The 24,901-nt window shown below is 46.6% G+C and overlaps 1 protein-coding gene across 1 annotated transcript in view; it reads left to right on the top strand.

The window, feature by feature from the left end:
* Positions 1–24,901, top strand: part of MYO15A (myosin XVA) — a 175,999-nt gene that overhangs the window by 29,689 nt on the left and 121,409 nt on the right. Inside the window, exons 18-25 of the mRNA XM_068246380.1 lie at positions 1,196–1,350; positions 2,142–2,187; positions 3,970–4,094; positions 7,966–8,086; positions 9,727–9,902; positions 10,038–10,122; positions 20,560–20,613; positions 21,544–21,625. Of these exons, the coding sequence (XP_068102481.1) occupies positions 1,196–1,350; positions 2,142–2,187; positions 3,970–4,094; positions 7,966–8,086; positions 9,727–9,902; positions 10,038–10,122; positions 20,560–20,613; positions 21,544–21,625 (844 nt within the window). The remainder of the gene's footprint in view (positions 1–1,195; positions 1,351–2,141; positions 2,188–3,969; positions 4,095–7,965; positions 8,087–9,726; positions 9,903–10,037; positions 10,123–20,559; positions 20,614–21,543; positions 21,626–24,901) is intronic.

Raw genomic sequence — 24,901 nt, 5'->3', positions numbered from 1 at the left:
AAAAATGATTGTAAATCAAAGTGAGATGATCAATAACTCACATCTTTTAAATTGCTATTAATAAGGACTTAACTACTTACTGCACAGATCCTATTCACTGATCTAAGTGCCTGTGATCAGTGATCATCGGCATTGATGAGATGCCAGGGGTCATTGACAAAAGTGAAAGTGAAACATACATGCATTACTTTCTCTGTGTACTGACACAGGAGGAGGAATAAACTGGGGGTTGGGGGAGGGGGGGGGATCGTGGAGGGGACATCTAGTGGCCAAATAAAAAATTAAATCTTAACACATCAAATTCAATAAATATACATAATTCCCCCATTAACTTTGCTGGGTTGACTTATACTTGTCAATAAAAAAAATTCTAGTTGAAGAGGGTTGAATATTGAAGTGGACTTATACATGAGGTTGGCTTGTGTTCGAGTATATACAGTACTTTTCACTGGTTATTTCCTGGATTTCTTAGGAAGAATGTATTTGATTTGTTGTGATTCCTTTTCTAAAAAATATAGCAGCGTTGCAATCTATTCCCATCCCCAGTATACTCTGTTATTTATTTATCATATAATTACCATATATACTCGCATATAAGCCGACCTGTGGATAAGCCAAGGTACCCACTTTTCCCTCAGAAACCAGGAAAAAGTGATTGAGTTCTGTATAAGCCCCATCCACAGTATACCCCCTGTCACAGTAGCCAGCTGTGCCCCCAATACAAGTCATCCCCTCTCCCCATAGCCAGATGTGCCCTAGGATGATACAGCTGTGTCTGAAGACGCCGCTAGATGACGTCATAGATATGAGACAGCGATTGCCACACAGGAAGAATCCCCAATCACTGCACCGCTGACACGTTGCTTGCAGGTTGCACTCCACACACCAGGGGATGCAAATAGTCTTGAGCAGCGCACTCTGCACACCATGTTGCAGGGGATGGGGGGCATGGACACAGGAGGGAGCCAGCTGGCAAGAGCAGGATCACTAGTGCACAATCCTTACACTCCTCTGCTAGTAACAAAACCTGCTCCACCATCCATTCCGCTCCACTGACTCACATATAAGCCGAAAGGGTAACTTTTCAGCACATTTTTATTGTGCTGAAAAATTAGGCTTATACGCAGGTATATAAGGTATTTGATTATTATTTGTGTATGGTGCTTGTCCACAATCTAGTCTAATTCTGTCTCAGGTGGTTGCCAACCTCTTCTTCAGCCACGCCCAGGTTATGGCTCAGCAGAAGACCATGATGGGGAAGGGCAGCACTGCGACGCGCAAGTACAAGGCACAGACCGTGGCAGCCAAGTTTCAGCAATCTCTCCTGGAGCTGGTGGAGAAAATGGAGAGGTGGGTGAATTAGACGGCTGGAGGAGGAGGAGTAGGATCATGGAGGACAGAGGTCTCATTTCTCAGTAGTGATTTGTGCTCTACTGTGATTGACACCTACTACATCCCGATCCATTATTCCACACCAGAGGTACTACCGACACTCTTTCAGGTTGCGAGCTGCTTCGAAAATAATGAATTGAAACGGATGACCACTATGTTATCTCTCGCTGAGGAGATGTTGGCCAATATGCAATACAAAGAAAGCCTGCCATCTGCCATACAACAGGCAAAGGAATGGCAAATATTTGCTGCTGAAAGTGGACCTGAACTCTTGCACAGGACAGAAGGGAAACATAGAGAAATGCACCCTGTATGTATTTACAGAGTTTAGCCCGTCTAATCCCCCCCCCCCTCATCTGTGACTAATCACAAATTGTAATTTAATCTCTCAGCTGTGACAGCAGCCTGTCTAATTCTCCCCCTCATCTGTGACTAATCACAAGCTGTAATTTAGTCTCTCAGCTGTGACAGCTCTCTGCCTTGGCAGAGCAGCTAATTTGTAAGCACAGGACGTTAACCCTATGTCTGCTTCCATTAAAGCAGGAAGTAGACACACTGCTGATTTATTGCAGGATTTGTATTAGCTCTAACAAAAAAAGTTTTTCTTTAAACGTTATTATGCTGCTGCTTATAGTTTAGAGCAGTAGGAAGTTCTGAGTTCAGGTCTGTACATTTGTATTTACAATGCTTTTTGTTGCTGTTGGCGATTTTTATCTCTCTCACTTCAGTTTTGTCTTTCTGTCCTGCAGGTGCAATCCCTTTTTTGTTCGCTGTCTCAAACCCAACAGCAAGAAGGTAAAAGCAAAATGTAACTGACAAACTTTCTTTACTGGACTTATTTGTATATTATAGACCAGCGGTCCTCAAACTAAGGCCCGTGGGCCGAATGTGGCCCCCTGAGGGTTTTTTACTGGCCCCCCACACACAAAATGTATTACTTACAGATGCGGTCAGCTACATCTTTAAACATTGGTGGTCTGCATATAGAATAGCAGTGCTGGCACCATCTATCCACATCCAATCAAATTCCACATCAGGTGACACTGCTGTCCAATTGGACTGCAGGTTGTCACCTGGGTATGCTTCACTGTCTGGCCCACAAAGCCTTCTACATCATTTTATATATACTCCGGCCCCCCAGCAGTCTGATGTATGTTGACCCGGCCCTCGACCCAAAACCTTTGGGGACCCCTGTTATAGACGTTTGATCATGTTATACACTCTATGGGCTTGGTTCACAAAGCGTTGCTAACAGTTAGCACGCTTGTGAAAAGCCCCTTATCACGCCTAAACTCAGTTTAGGCGTGATAAGTTCTGATCGCGCGCAAAATCCCGTGCTGCACCGTGCGGTGCGTGCGAAGCGCCCATTCACCTCTATGCGCCGTTTCGCGCGCACCTGCGCTGTGTGCACGCAAAACTTTGCACGGGATCAGGTGTACACAGCGGTGCTAACCCAGTTAGTGCTATAGTTATCACGCCTAAAAGTTTTTAGGCGTGCTAACTGGGTTAGCACCACTTTGTGAATCAATACATCTTATGTGGTGAAATAAGTATACATATCACCCAGGGGTCCACCCCTGCCCTTATTTTCCAGCGCTCTCCAGGGGCAGTTGGGGAATTGTGCTGGGTTTAGGTTGGGGGGTGTAGTGTTAAACATGAGTGGGGGTAAGCATTAGGTATTGGGGAGATTAGTGCTAAGCATAAGTAGGGGGAGTTAGTGTGAGACAATGGAAGCCAATTATAGAATATCGGTAATACAGGTAGTCCCCAGATTACATACATTGTGACTTACAAACAACCCACCCATACACATGGCTGGCCAGTCCAAATGACGTTACTTTAACATTGAAGGAGAGGAAGAATGACAGCTTGTCGGAACTGCGTGGGACATTTTCAGCTCTCAGTTAATGGCACAGTGGAGACACAGAGAAACAGAGAGTGACATTGGAGGCACAGGGAGGCACAGGTGGACAGAGGGGGGCACAGTGGAGGCACAGGAGGATAGACAGGACACTAAAGGCACAGGGAGCACAGTGGAAGCACAAGGGGACAGAGGGGGACACTGGAGGCACGGGCCGCACAGTAGAGGTGCAGGGAAACAAAGGGGGACACTGGAGGCATGGGGGAGGGCACAGTAGAGGCACAGGGAAACAAAGGGGGGCACTGGAGGCACAGGGGGGGAGCACAGTAGAGGCACAGGGGGACAGAAGGGGACACTAGAGGCACAGGGGGGCACAGTAGAGGCACAGGAAAACCGAGGGGGACACTGGAGGCACAGGGGGACACTGGAGGCACAGAGGGGCACAGTAAAGGCACAGGTGGACAGAGGGGGGACACTGGAGGCACAAGGGGGCCGGTGGAGGAACATAGGGACACTGGGGGCCACAGTGTTCTGACTTACATACAAATTCAACTTAAGAACAACTCTATAGTTACTATGTCATTTGTTTACCGGGGGCTACCTGCTTTACATTACCGATATTCGTAGTGCGGACAGCTGCTGGCGCCCACATTATCAGACGCTATGATGAAGTGTAAGGCGAGGTGGTTGATAACGCCGGACTCTTCTGTCTGCAGGAGCCGTCGATGTTTGAAGCAGACATTGTGGTCAGCCAGCTGAAGTACTCGGGGATCCTGGAGACCATCCGCATCAGAAAGGAGGGCTTCCCTGTACGCATTCCCTTCCATATCTTCCTCAGCAGGTACAATCACAGCTAATCACACATTACACACCTTTCTCTAAGTTCAATATGTTTTACAATTGTGAAGTGAACAGAAAATCGATCAGAAAATCGATCGGAAGTCAGATCGGACATGTTGGAAATAGTCGATCTGACTGTAAATTTGTCTGAAAATTGCATTGTGTGGACCTAGCATTACACTGATATTTTTTCTTGTACCATGCAGTACAACTGCAGACCACTAGGTGGCATCTGATACAAACTGTTTGATCAGTAAAATTGTAAACTATATCAAAATCTTGGTAATCATTAGCTACTTGGTAATCATCAGTAATCACTACTGTTTGGTAAAAAAAAAAAAAAAATCAGGTCGGTATTTTAGATTGCTTGGCAATTCATGACGATTTTCACAAGTGCGGTAGAAGTTCAGTAATTTACCAAAAAGACCTGTGTGGTAACAATGACATGCTGCTCTCCCACTGACGGCATTACAATAGTAAAAGGCATCCCCAGAATCCCTTCAGATGTACGTTTGTTCTTCTCCCTCTGAATCTGTCTATTAGTTTTTATTAACATTTTGTCTAATAGCCTGTGTATAGATGAACTCTCAATAAACATTACACATGCCATGCTTAGGTGATTTCCCCACTAGCTCCCCCGCATCTTCAAACAGGAACCCAAAGGTTTAAACGTCTGAAGGGCTGCTGGAGAAATATCTTTTATTGCGACTCTCTCCTCCACTGCCTGGGGGGGGGGGGGGGGGGGGTAGAGAAGCTTGACCCTCCCGAGATGTTGCAGCCTATCAGAGGGAGTAGCAGGAGACAGAGGTAGTTGCTATTGGCTCTCTGCTTCTGTCAGTAATAGGCTATCATGGGCTATTGAACTGAAAAGGCATGTGGAAGCTGGTTTTCGCCACAGCAGAGCTGCCAGGAATCACCGCTTATGTTTCTGGGCTTTACCACATGCTCTAATCTTCATGAATTGATGTTTGCTGAAATCGATTGAGGTGTTTACCACACAAGTCAGTAATTAACCACTTCAGCTCGCAGGCGTTTTCACCTGTAGAATAGCGGCAATTTTCCCCTGTCACTACTTATCTCACCTAAATGATCCATATCTTGTTTTTTTCCACCACCAATTAGGCTTTCTTTGGGTGGTACAATTTGCTAAGAATTGTTAGGCTTTCTTTGGGTGGTACAATTTGCTAAGAATTGTTAGGCTTTCTTTGGGTGGTACAATTTGCTAAGAATTGTTTTATTATAAATGCATTTTAAGGGGAATAATAAGAAAAAAATTGAAAAAAAAATCATTATTTCTCAGTTTTCGGCCATTATAGTTTTAAAATAAGATGTTCTACTGTGCATAAAAGATTTATTTTCCCATTTGTCCCGGTTATTGCATTGTTTACAATTTTTCCCTAGTACAGTGTATGGCGCCAATATTTTATTTGGAAATAAAGGTGCATTTTTTCAGTATTGCGTCCATCACTAATTACAAGCCCATATAGACAAAAGATAACAGTAATATACTCTCACAGCATACATATAAAAAAAGTTTAGTCCCTAAGATAACTATTTATGTATTTTTTTTTAACTGTCACTTTATTTTTACATTTTTAATTTTTTTTGTAGCTACAGGGGAGGGTGGGGGTTAATAAAACTTTGTGAAATGTATAATGTATTTTTTTTTCTTTTTACTTTAGTTTTACTTTTTGCCCACTAGGTGGCACTAAACACTCTCCTGTTAGCTACCAGGAAGTGCTCGGTCGTTGTTTTTTTTTAGATATTTTTCACGTTCCATTTTATGAATCAACATGCTTTGTGATTTGAGGCATGTTGATTCATTCACAGGGGATCGGTTGCCTGGGGGGGGGGGGACACTCCTACCCCTTTCCCAATCGATCCCCTGTAATAGCCACTGGGACCCAGCCGTGTGAACAAGTATACACGCTTGCATCCGCCGCAGCACTGCAGGACGAATATATCCGTCCAGATTGCCGCTGAGCTGCTCCTGCAAATATATTTGTCCAGTTGGATTTAAGTGGTTAACCTCACTGCTGGGTAACTTCAGCTTTTCATGCGGTAACAGCCTTTATGAATGGACATTTTGCTAAGTGCTCGGCAAAGTCAGCTGTTTTCTGCATTACTGCATGCGGTAATGCTTTATGAATTGAAGCCATTGGATATGTTTTTTTTTTATGGTGTTCAAGTAATAGTGGTCTTCATTATTTGCCCGGCTCCTGCTGTTATGTATCACTGTCTGGCCCTCTTAAAGGATACCAGAAGTGACATGTGACATGATGAAATAGACATGTGTATGTACAGTGCCAAGCACATACGTAACTAGGCTGTGTTCCTTTTTTCTCTTTCTCTGCCTGAAAGAGTTAAATATCAGGTATGTAAGTGGCTGACTCAGTCCTGACAGGAAGTGACTACAGTGTGACCCTCACTGATAAGAAATTCCCTGTTTTATCTTTTTTTTTTTTTTGCTCTCAGAAGCCATTTTCTGCTAGGAAAGTGTTTTTATAGTTGGAATTTCTTATCAGTGAGGGTCACACTGTAGTCACTTCCTGTCTGAGTCAGGACTGAGTCAGCCACTTACATACCTGATATTTAACTCTTTCAGGCAGAGAAAGAAAAAAAGGAACACAGTCTAGTTATTTGTGTCCTAGGCACTGTACATACACGTCTATCTCCTCATGTCACATGTCACTTCAGGTATCCTTTAACGTTGGGCATCTGTAGCTGAGCTACAAATAGTAACACCCAGTGATGAGTTTGAATTCTTCGCCGCAGCAAAAATCGCAATCATGATGCAAAATCACGCGAAATTTACAGACTTGAGAAATTCATTTTACACGTATTGTCATTGGAATGTATAATTTCGCATTTACTCAGAATTCCACTAAATATTCTTCTATGTGAAAATATGTTTCTCATGCCTGCTGACTTTAATCGATTTGATGGAAATGAATTTGGCAAGCATGCCCACACATTTTTGTACATAAACTCATCTATGAGAAAATTTTATCAAAATGCGTCAGTTAATTCTGTAGGTGTAACTTGCAAAATTAAATGAAATAGAGATTGAATGCAAAATCATATTTCATCAAGATTTGTAACTGTACAAATTATAAACAAAAATTCACAAAAGTGAATCTATCCATTACGATCAACACTACTAGTTCAGGGCAGGTGTTGTAATGGGGAAATAGGGGGTGGAGTCACATTGGCCGTATTTGTTATATAAATAATCGCCACTCTGCACATGACCTCCTTCTGTCCTCCTCTAGAATCACCTCCTCACATTCATGTATACAAGACTTCTCACGTGCTTCACCCCTCCTCTGGAATCCCCTTCCAAAACACATCCGTCACTCTCCTTCCTTTGAAATCTTTAAATGCATACGCTCTACCTTAGGCCATTCCCCTCCAACCTCTGGCCAAGTTGTACTCTCTTACTAAATATAGCCTAAAAACACACTACCCCTAGGTATACATATTTTGTATACTGCCGCACCTCTGGTTTCCTTCCTATTCCTTTAGATTGTAAGCTCACAAGGGCAGGGCTCTCTCCCCCTTTGAATTTACTATATATTTAGATCATCATGTGACATTTATCACTGTATTTACTATGTCCACTAATTCTGTCTAATGTACCAGTGTCTGCTGTATATTGTGTATACCATTATTGGTGTTATTACATACCCCATGTTAGTGTCTTACTCTGTACAGCGCCACGGAGTATGCTGGTCCTTTAGATGAACCCTCTTATCTATGGTGGTTGAGGGGAGGGGGGGTCACTACAAGGTAAGGGGGGAGCTTTGTAAGGGTGAGTATGATTTCCCCCGTGGGGTGCCCTGATTTGATCCTGACTAATCTTATTCCTGCAGATATCGCTGTGTGATGGATCTCGGCCGTAATATCCACGCGGACGGACAGATCTGTGTGACTCTGCTGAAAAAACTGTGTCCCACCGTCACCGCCAACATGTACTGCATAGGCGTTTCCAAGGTGACTGTTACCTCACAAACAGGTTTAACCACTTCACTACTGAGGGGTTTTTCCCCTTCTGTACCAGAGCGATTTTCACCTGTCAGCGCTCCTCCCTTTCATTCGCCTATAACTTTATCACTACTTATCACAACGAAATGATCTATATACCAGTAGTTTTATATTCTCCACCAATTAGCCTTTCTTTGGGTGGTACATTTTGCTAAGAATTATTTTATTCTAAATGCATTTAAAGGGACTCCGAACAGTGCAGAAACTATGGAGAGATGCATATCATTTTAAAGCTCTCTTTCTCCTCTTTCCAATGATATATAAACCGCTGCCCTACGCCTTTTAGTTTTCGCTATTTTCGCGATTGAAATTGCCGCGACCGTGATTTCGATCGTGAAAATAGAGAAAACTGAAAGGCGTAGGGCGACGATTTAGGTGTCGTCAGAAAGAGGAGAAAGAGAGCTTTAAAATGATATCCATATTTCCATAGTTACAATGTATTACACAGGCCGACTTTTTCCTAAAGTCAGCAGCTCCATTCTGCAGAAAAAGTCGCCCTGTGGCCGCGGCAATTTCAATCGCGACAATAGCGAAAACTAAAAGGCGTAGGGCGGCGGTTTATATATCATTAGAAAGAGGAGAAAGAGAGCTTTAAAATGATATGCATCTTACCATAGTTTCTGCACTGCTCGGAGTCCCTTTAACAGGAAAAAGAAGAAAAAAATTGAAAAAAATCATTTATTTCTCAGTTTTCAGCCATTATAGTTTTAAAACAGTACATGCTACCATAATTACAAACCACACATTTTATTTGCCCATTTGTCCCAGTTATTAAAACGTTCAAAATATTTCCGCAGTACAATGTATGGTGCTAATATTTTATTTGAAAATAAAAGTGCATTTTTTTCAGTTTTGCATCCATATACCCTATTGACATACATATTAAAAAAGTTCAGTCCCTAAGCTAAGGTTCAGTCCTGACGATCATTGACACGGGGAGGTGGGGAGGTGTGCGTGCGTGCGTGCGTGATGATATGATCAGAAAAAAATTGTCACGGGAGAAATCACACTAACCAGCCAGCTCATGGTGACCCAGAACTCATTGGAGTGTGTAAGGGACTACAATGGTCCTAAAAGCCCCCTTACTAAGATGCTAAGAAAAACAAAAGTTTGCTTTCCTAAAACAGAAAGAATTTGCGATAATTCAGGTTGGAGTGAGCTTGAGATGTCTCCCAGAGCACCACTGCTGAATATATGCAAATTAATCATTGTACCCTTAGATGCTAAACACACCTCCAGAACCGCTGGAATGTACTGATATGTCAGCTTGTTAATTGTACAGAGCCATAATAATCCAACATCTATAAAGGACATGGGGTAGGGGGAAAAAAACACGTGCTGGAAGTAACTGATTCTTTAATGTAACAAATACAACTAGTTTCAGGAGGCCATTCCTCCTTTCCTCAGGTTTGACAGGAACTGCCACTTACATACCTGATGTTTAACTCATTCAGGCAGAGAAAGTAGAAAAAGGAACACAGCCTAGTTATTTGTGTGCTAGGCACTGTACATACACATGTCTATCTCATCATGTCACACGTCACCTCGGGTACCCTTTAATGATCCTTCATCTCTCTCTTCTGCTCCAGCTGTTCATGAAGGAGAATGTCTACCAGCAGCTGGAGACTAAGCGGGATCAGCTGATGAACAAGGCCGCCGTGACCCTGCAGCGCTACAGCCGCGGGTTCCTCACCCGAAAACGCTACCAGACCCTGCGATTCCGCATTATTCAGCTGCAGGCTCTGGCTCGTGGTTACATGGCCAGGTATGGTCCGTCTTCTGCATACATGGCCTTATTTAGCAACGCATAGTGTACTGTGCGGAGAGCTGCAACCTGCACTGACCAATTAGAACTCAGCTTCAGTAAATCTGGGCGTTGACCTTTCTCCTTTTCTGGCAGGCGGAGGTTCCAGAACTTCAGGAAGTGTATGCTGAGGTTCCGGGCGCTGGTCCGCGTGTATGTCAACCGGAGGCGATATCTCAGGGTAAGAGAGTTTCATACAGGTGTCATGATATATGAGTACATAAATATGTATGTCATCACTCGAAACGCCTTGACCTATTTCAGCAAGACTCTGTATATAGGTCCCTTACTAGCTGGGATGATATGTTCTGGAGGTCTCAGGTCTCCCCTGCACACGTGGGCGGAGCTACAAACAGCAAATCAGATTCCACCTATTCACGTCAATGGAAAAAATGTAAAAGGCTGCCATTCTCACAGTAATCAAGCCACAGTCCCCACACTTGGCACAGTTGGTCACTTGGTGACCGAGGTTACAAATCCAGGAAAAGTGGGCGGAGCATAAAACAGCCAATCAAATTGCAGCCTTTCATTTTAAATGGGAAAATGTAAACTGCAGCCATTCTTACACTGTTAATGGCAGGGTTTTGTACTTTGCACAGTTGGTCACTGGGTGACTGGAATAAATATTCAGGAAAGTGGTTGGAGCCTACAGCCGCCAATCAAAATTCACCTATTTCTAGGGGAAATGTAAATTGCTGCCATTCTTGCACTGTTAATGGCAGAGGCCTCAAACCTGTTACAGTCGGTCATTGGGTGACTGGGGTTCAAATGCATAAAAGGGGCGGAGCCACAAACAGCCAATCATATTTGTCTGATGGATAAACTGCTTCCATTCACACATAATTGATGCCAAGGGCCCCAAAGCTCACAAACTTGGTCTTTGCCATATAAACAGAGATGCCATGGGCTGATTAACTAAACTTATCTCGATTTTACTTATTTTTCCCCTATACTGTAAGGAGAGCTGACCCTGTGCTTTAGTGTAAGTTATAAAACGCCCAGCAACATGCTGCAATGGCCCCACAATGGCCGCATTCAAATTTGCGCATTGCGTCCGTGATGTATAGGCTTCAGTCATAATAACCCAATGTGCACGGTACATAATAATAATTCCTTTTTTTGTATAACGCTTTTCTCCTGTTGGACTCAAAGTGCTTGCTAGGCAGCCACTAGAGCGCACTCAGTAGGCAGTAGCAGTGTTGGGGAGTCTTGCCCATCGTCTCCTTACTGAATCGGTGCTGGCTTACTGAACAGACAGAGCCGAGATTCGAACCCTGGTCTCCCGTGTCAAAGGCAGTGCCCTTAACCATTACGCTATCCAGCCACTGCATTACATTACAAATTAATTGTGGCCCCTTTCACACTTGATCAATTCTGCCAGGATTCAAACCCTGGTCTCCCATGTCAAAGGCAGTGCCCTTAACCAGTACTCTATTCAGCCACTGCTGTGGCTATATAGCTGTACTAGTGTATATATCGTAGTCTAGGGCCAATTTAGGGGGAAACAAATTAATGTATCTGTATTGTTTTGGATGTAAGAGGAAACTGGAGTGCCCGGAGGAAACCCACACAGACACGGAGAGAACATACAAACCCTGTGTAAATAGTTCCTGGCTGAGATATGAACTGGGGACCCAGCGCTGCAAGGCGAGAGTCCTAACCACTACGCCACCATACTATTATTTTATATCACAGCTATTCACACCCTGCAGGAATCAAAGTCCACAAGCCAGTGAATGTTTTATGTACAAAATACTAAGGTGCAGCCTGTTTACATATGACCTGTAAGTTCTGACCGTCACTGATCCAGCCGCGCTCGTTCTGCGAGGTGATAGACCCGCCCACTTTATACAGTGTAATGCGATAAGCATCATCTCATCATCGCATAGCGCTGCGTAATATGTACGCACATTATATATATAGAGGAGGAGGATAGGCCAATGTTTATCAACTGTGTTACGGGTCACGCCCCTACATGAAAGGCGATGTGTGGCGATTATTAGCAGAACTCACAAAGAAACTTACGATTAGTATGATCAGCTGATAGATTTGTGTGACTTGCTGCGATCGAGCTGAGCGCTTCTTTTCCACTACGAAACACAATCGCCTCCGAACTGCAACTACTGCGACTGCGCTTCTGTACAAAGTATAAAAAGCTCAGTCGCAGCCAAAACATGGCAGGACGACGATTGCGCTCGGGAGAAGATTGATCGCACGGTCGTCGCTGTTTACATTAGTTTACATTAGTTTAACTGTACCCAGCGTTTTGCGATCCGTTAGCAATCAGAATCAGATTGGAAAACGCAGGGCAGGGGAAAAGAGGCCTCATTCACAACTTGTAATTCTGGCTCGCATACAAATCTCATACAAATTGTATGCAGCTGGGAATTAGGATGATTCAACAAACATGCAGTTCATCTGCTTGTCTGAAGGAGGCCTTGGCCAACTCTGCTGGTCAGTAGAACCGGTGTCAAGAAGCAGGTGCAATTAATGGCAGTGATTAATGCAGGATTCACACGTATTAAAATCCACATCCTTTCCCCTCTTCTTCAGAATACAAGCAGCGTACAGCCAATCGCCTGGTGGCTTCCGTCCCTGCATGTCGTGTAACAGGGACGGAAGCCGTATGGTGATTGGCTGTATGCTGCTTGTATACTGAAGAGGAGGGAAGAGGACTTGTCCTGCCCCCTCCACCGTGGCAGCGGGTGTTGCGGGGGGGCTCTGGGTGCCCAAGCACGACCCTTTTTAAATTCCCATAAAAAGGCCCCTTTGGCTGCAAAAACAAAGCTATGCCCCTGGCTGTGATAAGCTCCGCCCCTTCTCACGGAAGCCCCGCCTACACCTGCGGGAGGCTCCTCCCCATCTGGGACACTTTGGAGTAAAGAGGTGCTATACAGGAATTTTAGTGTAACCATCCCTGCAGCTGTGTGGGAGGAGGTAAGATAGTGTCTCTCTGATAGCAGTGACCTCTCCCTCCCCCAGCATCCACAATGACCTCTCCCTCAACCTTGTACCCACAGGGACCTCTCCCTCCACCTAGGACCCATACTGACCTCTCACTCCTCAGCATTAGTACTGCAGTGATCCTGCCTTCCCCAGCATCCACACTGACCCCTCCCTCCCCTAGCACCTACATTGACTTTTCTTCCCCCAGCAGCACCCTTCTTGTCGACAGCAGCACCCATAGTGACCTCCTCCAGCACCTATACTGACCTCTCCCTCCCCCAGCACCCCCAATGACTTCCCCTTCCTGCGGCACCCACACTGACCTCTACTTCTTCCAACATCCCCCCCTCCCCCCCAAAGCTGCCACCCAGTACTAACGCTTACATGACACCAAGTGCCTGCACCCAGGCCTGACATTGCACCCAGTACTCACACCTGCACACAGCCTCCACATGGCACCAACTATCTGCACCAAGCACCCACTTAACCAGTACCTGCACCCAAAGAAACTGCATTCAAAATCCACGGAAAAATCGCCAAATGAAATTTCACCTACAAATGCATACTAAATTTGCAAAACCTTGCATGACAGTTCCAGTAAAAAAAGACATGATAAATTGCAGAAACGCTATGACAAGTGTGACTCGCCCCTTTAAAAGAATCCCAAAGTATGAGCACTATGGAAGCTGCCATATCTGTTTCCTTTTAAACAATACCAGTTATCTGGCAGTCCTGCTGATCTCTGGCTGCAGTGATGCTTGAATCACAACCCTGAAACAAGCATGCAGCTAATCCAGTCATACTTCAGTCACCTGATCTGCTGCATGCTTGTTCAGGGGCTGTGGCTAAAATGAGGCAGAGGATCAGTAGGACAACCAGGTAATGTGCATTGTTTAAATGGAAATAAACATGTCAGCCTCCATATCCATTTCACCTTGGGTTCCCTTTAAGACATGCAGGCATGCACAGTGTGGCCTCCTTCCCCTTTAACATGTGCAGGCGTGCACAGTGTGGGCTCCTTCCCCTTTAACATGTGCAGGCATGCACAGTGTGGTCTCCTTCCCCTTTAACATGTGCAGGCGTGCACAGTGTGGGCTCCTTCCCCTTTAACATGTGCAGGTGTGCACAGTGTGGGCTCCTTCCCCTTTAACACGTGCAGGCATGCACAGTGTGGTCTCCTTCCCCTTTAACATGTGCAGGTGTGCACAGTGTGGTCTCTTCCCATTTAACACATGCAGGCGTGCACAGTGTGGACTCCTTCCCCTTCAACACGTGCAGGCGTGCACAGTGTTGGCTCCTTCCCCTTTAACTTGTGCAGGCATGCACAGTGTGGTCTCCTTCCCCTTTAACATGTGCAGGTGTTCACAGTGTGGTCTCTTCCCCTTTAACACATTCAGGCGTGCACAGTGTGGGCTCCTTCCCCTTTAACACGTGCAGGCGTGCACAGTGTTGGCTCCTTCCCCTTTAACATGTGCAGGTGTGCACAGTGTGGTCTCCTTCCCCTTTAACATGTGCAGGTGTGCACAGTGTGGTCTCCTTCCCCTTTAACATGTGCAGGTGTGCAGCGGTGTGTGATAATAGGGCACAAGTCAGGGCGGTGAGGAGCAGCAGAGTCACAGAGGGAAAGGTCAGGTCGGTGCAGCTATAAATAAAGTATGAAGTTACCTGGGCTGGATCGGAGCTGCTCCCTGCACAGCGGAGAGGTAACGGCCGGAGAGAGTCACACGCTGAGGACACCCAGCATGAAGCATGTACGCTTTGCTGAAGGAGGGAGGCCCATCGTCGAGAGTCGTTCATCCAGCAAGCGACCATCACTGGTGGGTACACACTAATTGTGTCAGATTTAGGGATGATCGGAAAGAGCAAATTCCGTTCCGCCGGAATTGCGGAATTCCACCAGCGCTTAATTCCGTCACCATTACATTTCCGGGGAATTTCGCATTCTGGCGGAAAACTTAAAGTAATCGCAAATTAAACCTCATTTTTGCTAAATGATAGCCCATGGGACATAGTGGCTGTTCCGCCGGTCATGTCGCTTAAGCCATGGGACCTAGCGGTGGTCCCATGGCCGTCATTTTTGTGCCACAGGAGGTGTCTCGTAAGCTTTGGGACCTGGCGGTGGTCGCATGGCGGTGGTTTTTGCACCGCAGGAGGTGTCGCGCGTAAGCTATGGGACCTGGCGGTGGTTCCATGGCGGTGGTTTTGGCGCAGCAGGAGGTGTCGCGTAAGCTTTGAGACCTGGCGGTGGTTTTTGTGCCGCAGGAGGTGTCGCGTAAGCTTTGGGACCTGGCGGTGGTCCCATGGTGGTGGTTTTGACGTCGCAGGAGGTGTCGCGTAAGCTACGGGGCCTAGCGGTGCTCCCATGGCGGTGGTTTTGGCAAAGCAGGAGGTGTCGCTTAAGCTTTGGGACCTGGCGGTGGTCCCATGGCGGTGGTTTTGCCGCCGCAGGAGGTGTCGCGTAAGCTATGGGACCTATACAAAATGGTTGGGATAGCTGAGATAGCTAGGGAGTTGGTTGCTAACATAGGATTGATTGGTTTTTGTTAAGACTGTAATTGGTGCTGAAATAATTCCGATTTTCATGCAGAAATCCGTTTGGTTGGTTTTTGTAAGCCTCTGATTGGTGCAGAAATTCCTATTTTCATGAAGAAATCCTGTTGTTTTCACTTTAAGCTTCTTCTTACGGGCTTCCTTGTGATTGGCGTACAAAAATCCGCATTCCACCGGAATTACATATCGTTCCGCGGAATTTCCGCTATAGCGCTATAGCAATTCCGTTCCGATGCAACGGACCGGTACCACCAAATTCCGGCCAGAATTGCAGAAAAGTACCCCTAGTCAGATTTATCACTGCGCTCCGAGCAACCAATCAGGATCCTCCAATCAGATGTATGCCACACATTTATCCACTGCACAGGGAACTGCGCTCTGAGCGACCAATCACAACCCTCCAATCAGATGGTCAGTAGGGATTGGCAGAGAGGGGCAGCATCAGAGGAGCGGGAGGAGAGGAGGATGAGGCGGGCAGCAGAGGTCAGTAGGGATTGGCAGAGAGGGGCAGCATCAGAGGAGCGGGAGGAGAGGTGGATGAGGCAGGCAGCAGATGTCAGTAGGGATTGGCAGAGAGGGGCAGCATCAGAGGAGCGGGAGGAGAGGTGGATGAGATGGGCAGCAGAGGTCAGTAGGGATTGGCAGAGAGGGGCAGCATCAGAGGAGCGGGAGGAGAGGTGGATACGGCGGGCAGCAGAGGTCAGTAGGGATTGGCATAGAGGAGCAGCATCAGAGGAGCGGGAGGAGAGGTGGATGAGGCGGGCAGCAGAGGTCAGTAGGGATTGGCAGAGAGGGGCAGCATCAGAGGAGCGGGAGGAGAGGTGGATGAGGCGGGCAGCAGAGGTCAGTAGGGATTGGCAGAGAGGGGCAGCATCAGAGGAGCGGGAGGAGAGGTGGATGAGGCGGGCTGCAGAGGTCAGTAGGGATTGGCATAGAGGAGCAGCATCAGAGGAGCGGGAGGAGAGGTGGATGAGGCAGGCAGCAGATGTCAGTAGGGATTGGCAGAGAGGGGCAGCATCAGAGGAGCGGGAGGAGAGGTGGATGAGATGGGCAGCAGAGGTCAGTAGGGATTGGCAGAGAGGGGCAGCATCAGAGGAGCGGGAGGAGAGGTGGATACGTCGGGCAGCAGAGGTCAGTAGGGATTGGCATAGAGGAGCAGCATCAGAGGAGCGGGAGGAGAGGTGGATGAGGCGGGCAGCAGAGGTCAGTAGGGATTGGCAGAGAGGGGCAGCATCAGAGGAGCAGGAGGAGAGGTGGATGAGGCGGGCAGCAGAGGTCAGTAGGGATTGGCAGAGAGGGGCAGCATCAGAGGAGCGGGAGGAGAGGTGGATGAGGCGGGCTGCAGAGGTCAGTAGGGATTGGCATAGAGGAGCAGCATCAGAGGAGCGGGAGGAGAGGTGGATGAGACAGGCAGCAGAGGTCAGTAGGGATTGGCAGAGAGGAGCAGCATCAGAGGAGCGGGAGGAGAGATAGATGAGGCGGGCAGCAGAGGTCAGTAGGGATTGGCAGAGAGGGGCAGCATCAGAGGAGTGGGAGGAGAGGAGGATGAGGCAGGCAGCAGAGGTCAGTAGGGATTGGCAGAGAGGGGCAGCATCAGAGGAGTGGGAGGAGAGGTGGATGAGATGGGCAGCAGAGGTCAGTAAGGATTGGCAGAGAGGGGCAGCATCAGAGGAGTGGTAGGAGAGGTGGGCAGCAGAGGTCAGTAGGGATTGGCAGAGAGGGGCAGCATCAGAGGAGTGGTAGGAGAGGTGGGCAGCAGAGGTCAGTAGGGATTGGCAGAGAGGGGCAGCATCAGAGGAGTGGTAGGAGAGGTGGGCAGCAGAGGTCAGTAGGGATTGGCAGAGAGGGGCAGCATCAGAGGAGTGGGAGGAGAGGTGGATGAGACGGGCAGCAGAGGTCAGTAGGGATTGGCAGAGAGGGGCAGCATCAGAGGAGCGGGAGGAGAGGTGGATGAGATGGGCAGCAGAGGTCAGTAGGGATTGGCAGAGAGGGGCAGCATCAGAGGAGCGGGAGGAGAGGTGGATGAGATGGGCAGCAGAGGTCAGTAGGGATTGGCAGAGAGGGGCAGCATCAGAGGAGTGGTAGGAGAGGTGGGCAGCAGAGGTCAGTAGGGATTGGCAGAGAGGGGCAGCATCAGAGGAGCGGGAGGAGAGGAGGATGAGATGGGCAGCAGAGGTCAGTAGGGATTGGCAGAGAGGGGCAGCATCAAAGGAGTGGTAGGAGAGGTGGGCAGCAGAGGTCAGTAGGGATTGGCAGAGAGGGGCAGCATCAGAGGAGTGGGATCAGAGGTGGATGAGATGGGCAGCAGAGGTCAGTAGGGATTGGCAGAGAGGGGCAGCATCAAAGGAGTGGTAGAAGAGGTGGGCAGCAGAGGTCAGTAGGGATTGGCAGAGAGGGGCAGCATCAAAGGAGTGGTAGGAGAGGTGGGCAGCAGAGGTCAGTAGAGATTGGCAGAGAGGAGCAGCATCAGAGGAGTGGGAGGAGAGGTGGATGAGGCGAGCAACAGAGGTCAGTAGGGATTGGCAGAGAGGAGCGGCATCAGAGGAGCGGGAGGAGAGGTGGATGAGATGGGCAGCAGAGGTCAGTAGGGATTGGCAGAGAGGAGCAGCATCAGAGGAGTGGGAGGAGAGGTGGATGAGACGGGCAGCAGAGGTCAGTAGGGATTGGCTGGCAGAGAGGGGCAGCATCAGAGGAGTGGGAGGAGAGGTGGATGAGGCGGGCATCAGAGGTCAGTAGGGATTGGCTGGCAGAGAGGGGCAGCATCAGAGGAGTGGGAGGAGAGGTGGATGAGATGGGCAGCAGAGGTCAGTAGGGATTGGCAGAGAGGGGCAGCATCAGAGGAGTGGGAGGAGAGGTGGATGAGATGGGCAGCAGAGGTCAGTAGGGATTGGCAGAGAGGGGCAGCATCAGAGGAGCAGGAGGTTGAGGTGGATGAGATGGGCAGCAGAGGTCAGTAGGATTGGCAGAGAGGGGCAGCATCAGAGGAGCGGGAGGAGAGGTGGATGAGACGGGCAGCAGAGGTCAGTAGGGATTGGCAGAGAGATGCAGCATCAGAGGAGCGGGAGGAGAGGTGGATGAGGCAGGCAGCAGAGGTCAGTATGGATTGGCAGAGAGGGGCAGCATCAGAGGAGCGGGAGGAGAGGTGGATGAAGCAGTAATCAGAGATCAGTAGGGACCGGAGAGATGCCAGTCAGGTTGTAGTAGAAGACCGCAGAGTACGGTGTTGCAGGCATCAAGAAGGGATAAGATTAGATCATGTACAAGCAGTTTAGTAGCCTCCTGTGTATGGAAGGGCTGAATTCAGGAGATGTACAATAAACATGTGTACTATAAATGTTGTGTGTCAATCTGCATGCACACGTGTGTCAGTCTGTATGTACACATGTTGTGTGTCTGTCTGTATGTACACATGTTATGTTTCAGTCTGTATGTACACATGTTGTGTGTCAGTCTGTATGTACAGTACACATGTTGTGTGTCAGTCTGTATGTATACATGTTGTGTGTCAGTCTGTATGTACACATGTTATGTGTCAGTCTGTATGTACACATGTTGTGTGTCAGTCTGTATGTATACATGTTGTGTGTCAGTCTGTATGTACACATGTTGTGTGTCAGTCTGTATGTACACATGACTTGTGTCAGTCTGTATGTACACATGTTGTGTGTCAGTCTGTATGTACACATGTTGTGTGTCTGAATGTACACATGTTGTGTGTCAGTCTGTATGTATACATGTTGTGTGTCAGTCTGTATGCACAGTACACATGTTGTGTGTCTGTCTGAATGTACACATGATGTGTGTCAGTCTGTATGTACACATGTTGTGTGTCAGTCTGTATGTATACATGTTGTGTGTCAGTCTGTATGCACAGTACACATGTTGTGTGTCTGTCTGAATGTACACATGTTGTGTGTCAGTCTGTATGTATACATGTTGTGTGTCAGTCTGTATGCACAGTACACATGTTGTGTGTCAGTCTGTATGTACACATGTTGTGTGTCAGTCTGTATGTACACATGTTGTGCGTCAGTCTGTATGTACACATGTTGTGTGTCTGTCTGTATGTACACATGTTGTGTGTCAGTCTGTATGTACACATGTTGTGTGTCTGTCTGTATGCACACATGTTGTGTGTCAGTCTGTATGTACACATGTTGTGCGTCAGTCTGTATGTACACATGTTGTGTGTCTGTATGTACACATGTTGTGTGTCAGTCTGTATGTACACATGTTGTGTGTCTGTCTGTATGTACACATGTTGTGTGTCTGTCTGTATGTACACATGTTGTGTGTCTGTCTGTATGTACACATGTTGTGTGTCTGTCTGTATGTACACATGTTGTGTGTCAGTCTGTACGTATACATGTTGTGTGTCTGTCTGAATGTACACATGTTGTGTGTCAGTCTGTATGCATAGTACACATGTTGTGTGTCAGTCTGTATGTACACATGTTGTGTGTCAGTCTGTATGTATACATGTTGTGTGTCAGTCTGTATGTACACATGTTGTGTGTCTGTCTGTATGTACACATGTTGTGTGTCAGTCTGCATGTACACATGTTGTGTGTCAGTCTGTATGTACACATGTTGTGTGTCAGTCTGTATGTACACATGTTGTGTGTCAGTCTTTATGTACACATGTTGTGTGTCAGTCTGTATGTACACATGTTGTGTGTCTGTCTGTATGTACACATGTTGTGTGTCTGTCTGTATGTACACATGTTGTGTGTCTGTCTGTATGTACACATGTTATGTTTCAGTCTGTATGTACACATGTTGTGTGTCAGTCTGTATGTACAGTACACATGTTGTGTGTCAGTCTGTATGTATACATGTTGTGTGTCAGTCTGTATGTACACATGTTATGTGTCAGTCTGTATGTACACATGTTGTGTGTCTGTCTGTATGTACACATGTTGTGTGTCAGTCTGTATGTACACATGTTGTGTGTCTGTCTGTATGTACACATGTTGTGTGTCTGTCTGTATGTACACATGTTGTGTGTCTGTCTGTATGTACACATGTTGTGTGTCTGTCTGTATGTACACATGTTGTGTGTCAGTCTGTATGTACACATGTTGTGTGTCTGTAGCTGACACTCTTGTGTTCTGCGTTGTAGATGAAGGCTGAGGCCCGCAGGCAGGCTGAAGAAGAGCGGAGGAAGGTGGAGCAGGTAAATAAAATGCTGCTGATATTTCTGTCACCTGTCCTGCCTCATATGTCACATTTCCTGCCAGTGTCAAGTGATGAGCAAGAATTATCCTCAATCAATCAAAAGAATTCTCATCCATCAATCTAATTGACCTAATCAAAGCCTTTAGCTTCCAGTTAATGGTCAACTGCCAGTCCATTTCTTGCCAGTTGCTGGCTTGGAAAAGGCTCTTTTTCTTTCCGTACGTAGATGAGAGGGCATTTGCATGTTAGAATTTTTGCTTGTAAGATTTTTTGCTCATCACTTAGCAACATTTGCTAGTCATCCTTTCTGGATCTCTTCCTTCATACACTGGTGTTTTAGGACCCGTTCTTACTTCAAAGTAGAAAAATGGAAGCACTTAGCACTTTCGTTTTGCACGGGTTATTTTACAGTGATAAGCACGGTAAAATCACTGTACACTCTCGTGATTCCCGACAATTGCAATCAGCGCTTGTTTAAGCACTGTAACACGATCGCTCGGGAATTGCAGCAAAATGCTGCAGGCAACACGTTTCACGATTGCTGTTAATTGCGGAGCACCCGTGATCGGCGGCAATCGCGGCAGTGAGATCACTGCCATATAGTTATTGCCCTAGCGCGGCCTGCTGGGTTGTGCTCCATGAGGTCACAAAGAGTCGGACACAACTAAATACCGACTGTACAGTAACGCACTGTGAGAAAAAGTTATTGGCCGATTAGAGGGATTTTCCCATTTTTCCCGCCTGACCGCCCTCTGGGCTGAACCACCTCATCTGGCCAGGCCGGCCACATGGTGACATCGGCTGCTGCGTTCACCTGATTGGGGCCGATACTTGGAAATTTTGCTCGCTCACTCATCCCTACTCACCACACACATACTCGGTGCTGTACGGCTGTCCTAACTGGTGTGTTTTCCTCTTCATATTCCAGGAGCTGACTAAGAGAGAAGTATTTAATGTCACCCATCTGGAGATCCCCGCCGAGCTGGCCAGCCTCCTCCGAACTGCACCAGGTAAGCCAGAGGGAACCCGATATTCATAATGGACTCATTACTACATGTTACACCAGATTGACATGACAGGAGCCTATAGGCACAGATGTCCTGACACCTTGGACTCCGCCCTCCATGAGCCTATAAACCCCCACCGAACCACACCGCAAGTATGCTGGCTAGCCAAGCTGTCACTTTTCCCTTACTTCCCTTGCCTGTCATAGGCAGCTTTAGGGGCCCCTTAGTATTAGGCAGCCAGAGGTAGCCTTAGTATTGAGCTTCTAGGGGGTTATGTAGCTAGAGGAACCCCAGTACTGTAATAAAGTGGACCTGAACTCTTGCACAGGACAAATGGAAAACAGAGAAATGCACCCTGTATGTATTTAGAGAGTTTAGCCTGTTTAATTCCCCCTTGTTTGTGTCTAATCACAAGTTGTAATTTGATCTCTCCCCTGTGTCACATGACTGCCTATGGCAGAGATGGCAGATAAGCTCATTTGAAAGCACAGGCTGTAAACAATATGTCTGCTTCCATGACTCAGGAAGTAGAAACTGTACAGATTTACTTTAGGATTTGTATTGGCTGTAAAAAGTTATGTTTTTGTTTAAAGGCTATCATTCTATTGCTTATCTTTTTTGAGCAGAGAGGATGTTCTGAATTCTGGTCCACTTTAAGTAGTTAGAGGTGCCCCTTAGTATTATGTAGCTAGAGGAACCTCAGTATTAAGTAGTTAGAGGTGCCCCTTAGTATTATGTAGCTAGAGGAACCTCAGTATTAAGTAGTTAGAGGTGCCCCTTAGTATTATGTAGCTAGAGGAACCTCAGTATTAAGTAGTTAGAGGTGCCCCTTAGTATTATGTAGCTAGAGGAACCTCAGTATTAAGTAGTTAGAGGCGCCCCTAACTGAAGGGAGATCTGGTCAGTGGAATGTCGAGGCCTGGGTGAGTAACCTCGCATTTACAGCCCCCTCGGGACTCTGCATAGGGAAGGAGGGAGGTGCCCAGGAAGGGGAGTGAGCCGCATCATCAGGTGCCTGTAGGCATGTGGCTACAGAGCCTTATGCTAAATCTGGCCCTGCACACAGTACAGTTCTGCCATTTGGAAGCAGACAGTATTGCAATGCTCGCCACCACAACTGAGAAATAACATTTATAATGTAGATTCAGTTCTAAAGCCAGGGGTGTAACTAGAAATCCCTGGGCCCCCCTGCGGAATTTTGGATGGGGCCCCCTCCCGGATGGGACTGGGCGCTGTACAGAAGACCCTGCTAAACACTGAATAGGGACTGTCTACAAATCGTTGTCAACAAAACTTTGTATGATTCCTTATCAGTGGCTGCGCAGATGCAGTTATAAGAACAGTTGTGCAGAAAACAAAGTTTTTTTCTCTCCTTGCCCTTAGTTGTCAGTCTCTCAGGACTCAATGGTACCAGATCTGATTGATCGTACAATTGATCGTTCAAGAGATTGTACCATTAATGAACACCTTAACCCCCATATCTATGCCCCATCCCAGGGGCTTAGATATGCGCCTTCTAGTTGTGATGCACGGCGTGCGCCAATGGCTGCAGAGTTGTAGTACGCTAATCAGTGAATGGGAATACAGTTCCCATTCACCGATCAAAGTGCCTGGGATCAGTGAGATGCTGGCGGTCATTGATAAAATGAAAGTGAAAGCACACACAGGCTAAACTTCCTGTGTAAAGAAATATTCCATTAAAATCAACCCCTTACCTCCCCCACTCACCCATAGTTACCAAAATAAAACATTTGTAAATATATATATATATATATATATATATATATATATATATATATATATATATATATATATATATATATATATAATGACATTTAAAGAAAATACATAAATAGTTACATTAGGGACTCAACTTTTTAATATGTATGTCATGAGGGAATATTACTGTTATTTTTGCAAATAAGTGCCTGTAATTAGTGACGGACACAAATCTGACTACAACTTTATTTCTAAATACAATATTGTTGCCATACATACAAAATATTGTCACCATGATAGGGACATAATTTAAACGTTGTAATAATCAGGACAAATGGGCAAATAAGATAAAGTTATTGGCAAATTACTGTAAGGAGTGCTGTAAGGTGAAACTTGTTCTGGTCCAAAAGGGGAAGAAACCCCTTAGTGGTAATTTAAACTGGTTAAAGCGGACCCAAACCAAACATTTTTTTTAATTAAAAATATTTCTGTTATGCTCAGTGGTATATTCTCCACAGTCAGCACGTGGTGTATATCCTGACGTGAAGGAGGTACACACGCTAGCACAAGGAACCAGGATATCCCCAATTTAGTGGAGGAGAGGACTGACTCCAACAGGAGATGTGGCGCACAGAGCAGGCGGAGATCCGAACAGCCACAGACAATCCTTCCACTGTAGTGGCTCTGCGCAAGGTAGTGCTGAGTGCATAAACCAGAACTCAGAAGATCAGGACAGGTAACAGAATGAACGCTTGCTTAACTAGTCACTGCTTAAGTGACAGCAAGCGTCCATAACAAGACAGACTGAAATGAGGCAGCCAATGCGGTTGCAGCGGTGGCGTGCCTCACAAGGACAGGACAGAATAGTCGGGAAATGGAGTCAAAGAAGGCAGACGTAATACACACAAATATACAATAGGTATGATTTCCTAGCGTATTACGATTGCAGCTATCAATGAACTACAAACGACTAACTGACATATGTATATATCGGCGATAAACCGATATATATGACATAAGCAAGGAACTCTAGCTAAGAAGTGGAGCAGGACTAGGAAGGATTCGCTACTTCTACGCAGAAGCAAACGCAATCCACGCAAGGCAATAGGAACAGGACTGACTAGCTAAGCACGGGTGATCACGATACGCCCAACCTACCAAAACGTGCTGGAAGCTGACTGACTGAACACAGGATGTAAACAATTAGAGTACGTATATATCAGCGACACTGATGTATTAACGTAACACAAATACAAGGAAAATAACAAGCCGCTAGTAAGCATATATATTGGCGATGAACCGATATATGATGCAAGACTAGCAAATAACAATTACTGAATAAACAGAACAGGACTTAGAAGGACTCACTGACCCCTTTGCAGGAGTCAGTGCAGTCCACACGAGATCTAGGAGCGAGTGGGTCCAGACAGAGTAACAGACTGATCTGCAATGATAGCCCGAGGAGCCTTGCAGGAAGCAGATCTTTATACTGAGGTCATCCAATGGGAGCAGACATGCAGATTCCCACACAGGTGAATGGTAATTATTCAATCCTGCGCT

Source organism: Hyperolius riggenbachi, chromosome 7 (genome assembly GCF_040937935.1).
Source record: "Hyperolius riggenbachi isolate aHypRig1 chromosome 7, aHypRig1.pri, whole genome shotgun sequence".
Classification (NCBI taxonomy): domain Eukaryota; kingdom Metazoa; phylum Chordata; class Amphibia; order Anura; family Hyperoliidae; genus Hyperolius; species Hyperolius riggenbachi.
The sequence above is the reverse complement of the archived record's forward strand: the minus strand, read 5'-3'. Positions and strand labels throughout refer to the sequence as shown.